At 36.8% G+C, this 10,081-nt stretch overlaps 1 protein-coding gene across 1 annotated transcript; it reads left to right on the top strand.

The window, feature by feature from the left end:
- Window positions 1-779: 779 nt before the first annotated feature.
- LOC128507029 (tetraspanin-1-like) lies at window positions 780-6,307 on the top strand. The gene is made up of 7 exons (XM_053477652.1): window positions 780-836; window positions 3,402-3,614; window positions 4,000-4,083; window positions 5,406-5,501; window positions 5,718-5,849; window positions 5,995-6,087; window positions 6,260-6,307. Exons 1-7 carry the CDS (start codon window positions 780-782, stop codon window positions 6,305-6,307), a joined length of 723 nt encoding a protein of 240 aa, XP_053333627.1.
- Window positions 6,308-10,081: the final 3,774 nt, after the last annotated feature.

Genomic DNA, 10,081 nt, shown 5'->3' with positions numbered 1-10,081 from the left:
CTAGTTTAAGGTAAGAGAAAGAAAAAAACGATTGTAGCCAGGCTTAAATATTCAAAGCGCAACCCATCTGTGCTTATTACCTTTATTTATGGAAACTTAACTCCAACACTGAGGGCACTCAATGCACAAGAAGGGATACACCCTAGTTTTTGTGGAAATCCACTGGCAGGCACAAACACCACACACACAAACACATTGTGGGAAAATTGGAAGTATCGATTAGCCTAAGCTGCATGCTTCTTTACTTTGGGAGTTGGGAGTACCCAGAGGAAACCCTCCAAGCACAGGGAGAACATGCAAATTCCTCAACATTGAAAACATTATGTTCAGGTATCACAAGATGTCAAACATAAATACAGCTTTAAATTCAGTGAATTGACAAAAATTAATTATTACTGATTTTACCAATCACTTGTCTAAATGCTAAACTAAATTTCATTATAGATCCTCTTTTTCTTCCTATCTATCTATCTATCTATCTATCTATCTATCTATCTATCTATCTATCTATCTATCTCACCTAAGTCATATTTACAGTACACTGGGTGTAGTATTCTTGACTATATAAAACCATTCTTGAAAACACACAGGAAGGCATTGAGTCACAGGTGTGATCTTCTTGGTGGTGCAAATGCGGAACCTGTGACACAACACACACTATATAAAGAACTGCAGTAGTCCAGAGGCGGGCTTTCAATCTGTGTTTTAAACAACAGCCAGTTTAACCAATTTACACGCGGGATTTTCAGAAGAACTAAAAAAAAAAAAAACTTGGCAAGATGTCTTGCAAAGTGATTCTGAAGATACTAATGGTCATCGTCAACAGTGCCATCTTTGTAAGTTCAAGATTTCTTAAATTTAATGCAGAAAAAGCTGTCAAGTTGTTTAAATGATGATCATTATATAAAATCTTTTTAGTATCTAAGATGTTTTAATATTACATTTGACCCACATGTTAAAATTTGCCATGCCTTAAGAAGTGAGTTTGCATGTTTGATTAATATACTGCCAAAAATAAACCATATTAGTGAAACTGAAATAGTGGGTCAGTAACACGGTGTGGTTGTAGTGATTTGATTTTGATGCTACATCTTCTCCAAAACAAGAAAATATTGTACAAAAGTGTCAAATATTAAAACTTTCTACTTTTTAATCACAATCAGAACTTTTGTTTTTCTGAAACTGATATGTGAACAGCTGCTTTTGTGGTGCGGTGCTGATAATTTTATCTTTGCAGAAAATATGGTTACTCTTAAGTCTATATGTATTTGGACAGTGATACAATTTCTTTATTTTTGCCTGTGTGCATCATCACAATAGTTTTAAAATAAAGCAATTAGTATGGCATTTAGGTGTACATTTTCTAAATTAACTAAGGTGTTTGACAAAAATACTGCATTAATGGATTAGGAATTTTAGCTATCTTTCCAAAGTTCCTCCATTAATCACATCCTCAAAAGTAATTGGACAAATTATCCACTCATCGTACATACTGCTTTATCCTGTATACAGAGTCACAGGGGCCTGGATCATATCCCAGGAGACTTAGGGCATGAGTCAGGGTACACCCTGGACAGGGTGCCAGAGCATCACAAGGCACATACCAGTACGCACAGTCACTCACACACTACGGGCAATTTGGGAATGACAATTAGCCTAACCTGCATATCTTTGGACTGTGGGAGGAAATCCACCAAGCACAGGGAGAACATGCAAACTCCATGCACGCAGAGGCGGGAATCGAACCAGGCCAGGAATTGAACCTGAACCCTGAAGGTGCAAGGCAACAGTGCTAACAACTACACCTCTTTTGTAGTGTTTTAGATCATTATCCATCAGTGGCAGCTGGTGGCAAAAAAAAATTTGAGGGGGTGCAAACAAAATTAAAATGAAACTTTTAATAATCACCTGTAAATAGCCATAAGAAGTGCTGGAAAAGCACCCAGTGTAAGCTCGGCCGCAATTTTTTGACTGCTGCTTAGAAGATCGGGTCGATCTGGTCCAATTACAGAATTTTCTTTCATACTGTATTTAGCTGCTTCCACCTCAATCACTATTCAATATATTAACTAACAATCTGCTGACCGTTAATGAGACTCGTTGTGAATGGTCCAATCACATGAGCCCAAACATTTAAAAACCATATTGATTCGCTAAGAACAACAGTGGGAGGGTTCGGGGTGCACAGTGCTGCACCCCAAGGATGATTTGAAAAAATTCAGCCTCAAATCACATGCTTTCCAAACATTAACGTGCCCATTATAGACACTCGTTTGTCCGGCGCCCCGCATACACGAACACAAATGAGCGTAATCAGTTTTGATTTTTTTTATTGTAAATAAATTTTATTAAGAAATACAGTGGAATATCATGACAAAATGACTTTATTTCATTATTAAAATAAATAATTATTATGTTAAATAATTACATGTTAAAGTAGCATTCTTCTCGCCCCTTATTGACTGGCCGCCACTGTTATCCATCTGTACTGTCAAGCGCTGTTTCATATCAGTTTTATAGCATTTGATGAATCTGAGCAGAAATTAGTGCTCTATACTCTTTCTCCAAATGAAAATTTAAATTTACTTTTTCAAGTACACAGTATAATATGCAGTAAAATGCTTATATGACTGCCAGTGACCTAAAAAAAAAAGATTTCACTGTTGACATACTGTACAGTAATTTTGTTTTAGTAGTAAGCTGTTAATGAATTTAACATGTCAGTATTTACAGTGACATTAAAATGACTTTAATCATATAGCACTTTTAATATTCATAAAACACTCAAAGGCTAATAAACATGATTAAGAAAAAAATCAAGAGAAAAGATCAAATTACAGACATTTTAGATTAAAACATTTTTATTGTACATCCAGACATGTAATAAAGCTTTCAATTCTGTTTAATCATTACTATTTAAAATATCACTTTATTAATTTCGTCATTACTTTTATCTAATTTAAATAGAAGGATTTTTGGCTTAAAATCAATAACGACTCAATAATGGCGAGCTATTATAATTATTTCCAAGGTGTTAAAGAGGTGTTGATGTCAGGAGGGGGCAGCCGAAATTTTCGAACATGCTCCAACCTTAAGGTTTTATATTAGGGACACTGACGAACACATCAGAATTGATACCGAGCCCAAAGGAGGCTGTAAGTAGCAGTCATTGTCCTTTACCAAGCTCTCCAGAGGTGTTAACAAATTTGCATCTGTGTAGATTCAAGACATTTAGTACACTCCTTATAATCTTTTTTGGGCTATGGGATATTCAAAGTTTTACATTTTTTTAATTCTTTTTTTTATTTTTCCCCCTCGCTGTTTCCTGTAACTTCTCAGTTCTTCCCCCTTTTAGTTCTGAATTCTAACTTTGCTTTTTGTCTCCCTCTCTTGGCCTTCAGTTTGCCGGAGCTGGGACTGTGATCATTGGAGTTTTGGTCGAAGTTAAGAGAAAACAAGCAGTTGGAAAACTGGATGACAAAGATATTCCCCCACAGTTAGTGCATCTGGCTAAAGCTGCCTACTCGCTTATCGCTGTTGGGAGCATACTCACCATCATAGGCTTCCTGGGCTGCTGCGGAGCCATGCTTGAAAATAAGTGCATGCTCATGACTGTGAGTGACCTCTGATTTAGTTTTTTTGGGGAAAAAAAAGCTTCTTACCTTAAATCTCGTCACAAAACATAAATATAGTTTGTGTCAAGGCTAATGATGCTAATAAATCTGTTTTACTTATCGTAAATGAATTATTAATAAATTAGGCCTATTAATCATTTGTAAAAGAGTTAGTCTGAACATAAAAATGTATTTTCAAACTGCCCAAAGAATGTGTTAGTCAGTTGTCCAAGATGGCCCAATAATATTCGGCATTCAGCTCCATAGAAACGTTTTTTGTTTTTTTATAGCACCTTGGCTGATTTGTAGTTTGAAAGTATTTTTTCTTAACCATAGCATTCCTTTACTAAATATATACTTTACTGACACTGTGATGGTGTTACAGTTCTTCATCATCATCTTAGTCATGTTTATCGTGGAGGTGGCAGCAGTAGCAATCCTGCTTTCCAGCCCTCAGGTAAGAGCAGTGGTCCTGAACATACAGTACAAGTATATTTTTATGTATGATATTATGTTCTCAAGCAGCTATTCGAAACCCATATTTTGATCTGTTGTCCTAGATAAATATTTCTAGAGTCCTTACATGTTAATGTTTAACTCATTTCCTGCTAGTACTAATCGTTTGCTTGTGCAGTTTTTTGTTTTTTTTACTGGGTCCAGTGAGATCTGAGAAGATCCCAGAAAAAGCAAATCTCTACTCCGGATTGCACCATATACTTTGTCTTAAAAAAGTTAATAATTAACTGATTTGGGGCATTTTTTTGGAAAAACACATGAAAACTAACTATCATATGCAACAGCATATTTTTTTTTACAAGAGGTTCATTTAGTATCAGAATCAGAAAGAGTTTTATTGCCAAGGAATTTATTTGAGTGACAGAGCTTCCAAAACAAAACAAACCACAAAAAAAGCACGACACACAAAAAAGCAAAGTGAAAAAAAAAAAGTGGAGTAGGGTGTGAGATACTTTCAAATAGGTTACATAAATATCTGTGGTATTGCACAGTTTATTGCACATATATTTATTGACAGTGAGAAGAATGTTTAGCTGTTCATGAGGTAAATTGTCTGGGGCAAAAAAACAGTTCTTGTGCCTGACTGTCCTGGTGTTTGGTGCCCTGTAGCGTCGACTTGACGGCAAAAGTTCAAAAAGAAGGTAGCTTGGGTGTGAGGGGTCCAAAGTGATATTCTGAGCCTTTTTCGTCACTCTGGATATATACAGTTCTTGCAGCGTGGGCAGGGGAGTGCCAATAATTCTTTCAGCAGTCCGAATCGTCATATATACACACACACAATATATTTCAGGAAAGATTTGACTATCTTAGTAAGAAGTAGGCATTGTTCTTTTATAGACTTTTACTTCTTTTTCTGAAAATTCACAGTAATAATTCATGTTTCACATATTTCTCAGCAAAGTGCATTATCAGTGCTGACCTAAGTGTTAAATTCATGGGTTGTTTTTTTCTTTTGGTGGAGGTGCAATTGGTTTGTTCTTGAAGCTTGGACAGTTAAGAAAATTCGAAGAACCTCTTAGCCAAGACAGGCGGAATTTACCTTCCTTTATTTCAACAAATATGAGCGGTTAATTGGTGCATACAGTGACAAGAATAACTGTTAAAATGTTCTGAAAGAGTACCGTCAACCAGGGTGGCGATCAATAATAATAATGAAAATAATAATAATAATAATAATAATAATAATAATAATAAAAAATTAGGGAAAATGAGGTTGTGTTTGTAATGGTTAACACAGACACAGTGTTTACTTTGTTTCCTCAGACAGGTGAACAGGTGGAGAAACTACGTAAAGCAGTCGCTAAGAGCATTGAGGATAGCTATGGGGAAGATGAAACCATCACTAAAGCGTGGGACCAGATGATGAAACTGGTACATCACATTGCACTGCTTGGTTTTGGGCTGGAGTGTTGGCACTGTATAGACTAGTTTACATTATAGTCATCAACAAAATTACACATGCATTTTACACAGCAACATAATGCTTAATCCTTAATGTGGCAACAATATTACTGTATTATACATATAAGTGTAATATTGTAAATTCCTGAACTAAAGTGCTGGAGTGTGTGTTTGTGTCACTGGTAGATGGAATGCTGTGGATACAACAACTACACTGACTTCACTGAATCCAAGTTTGTAGAGAAAAAGTCACAGTACCCCCAGGCCTGCTGCTCTGATAAAAATGCCACGTGTGATGAAGATAAAGCAGAATCAAAGGTAAACATCCTGAGTCATCACCAACAGTCTGATCACAAACCTATTAATATGCTCTGACCTTTAGATTTACCACAAGAAATTTCAAATACTTTCGTTCCTAAAAGAAAAACCACCAAATTTAAATATTTTTTTTTTATTTTGGCAGAAAGTGATCGGGTGTTTCGATGCTGTGGTGCAGTGGGTGAAGAAGAACTCTGCTTCGATCGCCGGCGTAGCTTTTTCTATCGTTGCTATAGAGGTATTGGAACCTTCACACAAAACTGGACACATTTAAGATAAGAACATTCACAAAAAATAAATGTACAACACATTGAATTAAAATAGCAATATAAAATAGCATTGTGTCCTTTTTCTTATATGGACTTTTAGCTATACCGTATATTCCCGTACTTTTGTGTTTCTTTTAACAGATCGCTGCAATGATCGTGTCCTTGATACTCTACAAGAACGGAGACTAGCAGGTGTAAGCGCTGCATGCTGAAACGTTTCACATCTTATGGGATACAACAATACAATTTGTGTGCAGAATTTTTTTTTTTATTTTATATGTTTTATTAATACTTTCTAAACACAATATCCCAAAATTAAAAATACAAATATGAGCCAGAGAGTAAGAAATATCTATCTTGTATACATATAGGTCTATGCTCATTCAAGTATAGCTTTGTTATTGTCAGCTTTGTTTCCATATTTATTTTTATGGTTTGTCTTTTTTTCTTGAGTTTTTTTTTTTTTTTTAATAAGAAACTATTGTGCTTGTTCATTTACGAGAGTGGTGTGAAATTTACAGAGTTATTATCAGGAAGTGTTCTGATCAAACTGAATTTTGTTAATTTGTAAGTGAATATAATGATGACTGAGTTATTTGAAAGCATAGCTGCCAGCTTTCAGCATAGATTTTGCAGTATTAACCTTTCACAATTTCTTATGGATTTCTTGCACAGTTTAATTATGCTTTGCTGCACGTCAGTTCATGGCATTAGAACACGTTTTATGCGATAAACACACACTTCTTGTGGGTTCTGACCCATATATTAAATGATAAATTACATGTAAAGGGACAATGTCTAGCTATTTTGGATAAATTTGAATAACAGACATTTGGTATTGTGACCCTGTCTTAACGTTTTGTTGATATATGAATATTTTCTACATTTAACCCTGTTCTTGTTTGGTAATAAACTTTTGCATATGCATTTATATAACACCTTGAGAGTGCTGCTGTTTTGTTACAGTTATAATTAAATAACAAAAAATAAAAAATAAAAGAATAGAGTTTTAAATAATAATTCAGATTAAGTGAAATTATTTTAAATTAAAGATTTTTTAAAGCAGTTTTCAAGGAAGCGAAGCAATTTTAGACAACTTTCATAAATCACCATTCAAAATGACCATATAGCAGTAATGCACAATGCACTGGAGTGGGCGTGTCACCTGCTTTAGAAAAGGGTGGAGGCTTATTTCAATTACAGGAAACGAAAACACATTTTATGAAATCATCGATTTCAAATCAGTCATTTGCTTTCTAAAACTGTTTCCTCGTATAAACCTAGTTCTTAGAAGACAATCTGACTAAATTATTTTTTGAAGTACAGTATGAGCCAAAACATACATTAGTGAAATATTATCTTGCTATTATCTGAGTGTATTTCTCTTAAGAGAAACTAACATACTATTAGCGTGTTAATTTACCATGATAAATGCGTAAGGCAAGTTCGAAGTGTGCGTGCACCGCCTCGCTGTAGACAGTGTTCATATCACAGAGATTCTCAACCTGGATTCCCAGAACAAAGGTCGCTTTAGGCGTAAGTGCTTTAGGCGCAAGGGATCTGATGTTAAGAAGTCCAAACTTTAGAAGTAGATTTTGATTAATTTGGCCTTTTTCTGTTTTTATGGTTATCAGATTGTTTTGGGTGAATTTAACGGATGTATTCTAGACACAATTTCTATAGGACAAGCTATGTGTGAGCGTATGGCAAGTTGTAATGTGGCTTTATGATTGGAATCTAAGGTATGACTTACCACCAGTCAGATGGTTCGTAGTGTCCTGGAGATGTTGTCCGAAAGGACTGCAGCTCCAGCTCTGCTAGGGTGCAGGCCATCAGTGTGGTAGAGCCTAGGACTCTCCCAGAAAACATTCCAGTTATCAACAAATCTCAGGGTAATCTCTGTTGTTGACACCAAGATTGTAACCATTCATTAAAAGCAAATAATCTACTGAACCTCTCGATTCCTCGCTGAAATGTGGGAAGCGGTCCAAATACGATGAATCTTGTTGTGGGTGATGTGCTGCGGACCTCCTCAACCTGGCTCCTGAAGTCCTTCTTTAGGATCTTCATCTGCCTCAGATCTGCTACTCCACGGCCTCCAGCTCCAAATGTACCGAGTGCAGCTCCAATGTTTCCTCACCTGTACTTAGAGGCAGGGACACAACCGACATGGTGTTTAATAACATGTTCTGATAAAATCTGTTATATGTTTACTCCTCGTAAGAGGATGAAAGAGTTGAAAAATTTGTCAGTCTGGCAGGGCTCGGAAAAAAGCAGCATTTCTCTCCCTCAACTAACCAGTAGTTCCACAGAACCTGTTAGTTTCTAGCTAACCTGTCAGGACCAAGTTTTGAGCAGGGATGCTCAAACTTTCGCATGCCACTGTAAATACAGAGATGAAACATTCAAAATATCCTGCAACATGCACTGCAGAAAAAAATCCAGATGGAGCTATATGTAGACAGCACAACTATATGCAAATGAATGAATTAGTACTTCTAATTTTCCCATAGACCAAAAACATAATGATGGGTTTCAGAAAGAAACCAGATGTTCTGCTGCTTCTAATTATCAAAAGGGACTTAAGTGGAGTGTCACGACCCGCCAAGCCACAGCTCCACCATGATTTTATAAACACTCCTGTTCCACGTTGACCATTGGATTTGTTTCAACAACTACGAACTCGGATCATGCACTTTTCCTCGTCTCTCTGCCACTGAACTCTGCTCGCCCCGACCACGAGAAAGTTTAACGAAACCAGCCACCAACCTGCGCAACGTCTCCATTCACTCGCCGGCTCTCCACGTCTCCGCATCCCTGCACAAGTCACGCTGCACGCGCTCTCACCGGCTCACGGCGCTTCTGCATTCTCGCGCCTCTTTCTCCTTCTCTCTGCACACGCAGCTCCCCAATACAGCGCAGCAAGCGCTCCAGCTACAGACCTGTTTTCAAAGAAAACCACAGCCAAGCCAGTTCCAAATCCCACATCCAACATAATCCACTGCACTTGGATCCATCTCGACCTGCGCACGTAACATGGAGAGGGTTGACAGTTACAAGTCTTAGGCCTAGCGAAGACCTGCAGATAGCATCCTCACATGTGGCATTACGCTTGGTCCAGAAACACCATGCAGGTAAAATGGAAGGCTTTCCGAAGTGTCATGAAGGTTGCAGAGAGGATCATAGGATTACTCCACGAATGGACAAGACCTATATACATATATTTTTACTCAGTATGTTTTATTCCTGTGTGTATGTTTGATTATTTTGCAGAATGTAAAATGTGTAATCAGCATTTACAAACCCCTTTTATTAGATAAAGAAAGGAATAAGTGAGTGGGTAAGATATGTAATGTTTAATATCAATCTAAATCTTAGTCAAAGAATGTTGGTGAACACAGAAAATTGGTAGCATGAACGGAGCATGTATGCACAAAAGGGTGAACCATGTGAGGCATGGTTATTGGAATTTTGGTTAAAATTAACAGAAAGACAGCAGTTGGAGCACTGAAAAAGAGAGGCATTTCCCCAGAGTTAGTACATTTGGCTAATGCTGGCTACTTGCTGATCGCTACTTGGGCCATACTCGCCATCATAGGCTTCCTGGGCTGCTGCAGAGCCTTGTGTAAAAAATAAGTGCATGCTCATGACTGTGACTGAGCTCTGATTTTAGTTTTTTAGAAAAAATTGCTTTGTACCCTAAATGTAGTTGAATGTAAGCATATAGTTTACGTCAAGGCTAGTGATGATCAATCTGGTTTACTTATTTTGAAATTTAAATGACATCATCTTAAATTAATCATTTGTAACAAAGTCAGTCTCAGTTTACAAATGTCATCTTAAATTGCAGAAAACCAGGTAGCCAACTGCACAAAAGTAGAATGTGTTGGCCAGTTGTCCAAGATCCTAGTAAGAACTGGCCATGTTTTATGACTTCTACTTCCTTATCTAAAAATTCACATT

Source organism: Clarias gariepinus, chromosome 18 (assembly GCF_024256425.1).
Source record: "Clarias gariepinus isolate MV-2021 ecotype Netherlands chromosome 18, CGAR_prim_01v2, whole genome shotgun sequence".
Lineage (NCBI taxonomy): Eukaryota > Metazoa > Chordata > Actinopteri > Siluriformes > Clariidae > Clarias > Clarias gariepinus.
Note: the sequence above shows the minus strand (reverse complement) of the source record. Positions and strands in the feature narration are given on the sequence as shown.

Coding starts and splice junctions, on each gene's coding strand:
- LOC128507029 (XM_053477652.1), top strand. CDS start 780: ATGTCTTGCAAAGTGATTCTGAAGATACTAATGGTCATCGTCAACAGT. Junction 3,615..3,999: donor ATAAGTGCATGCTCATGACT/GTGAGTGACCTC, acceptor ATGGTGTTACAG/TTCTTCATCATCATCTTAGT. Junction 5,850..5,994: donor AAGATAAAGCAGAATCAAAG/GTAAACATCCTG, acceptor TTATTTTGGCAG/AAAGTGATCGGGTGTTTCGA.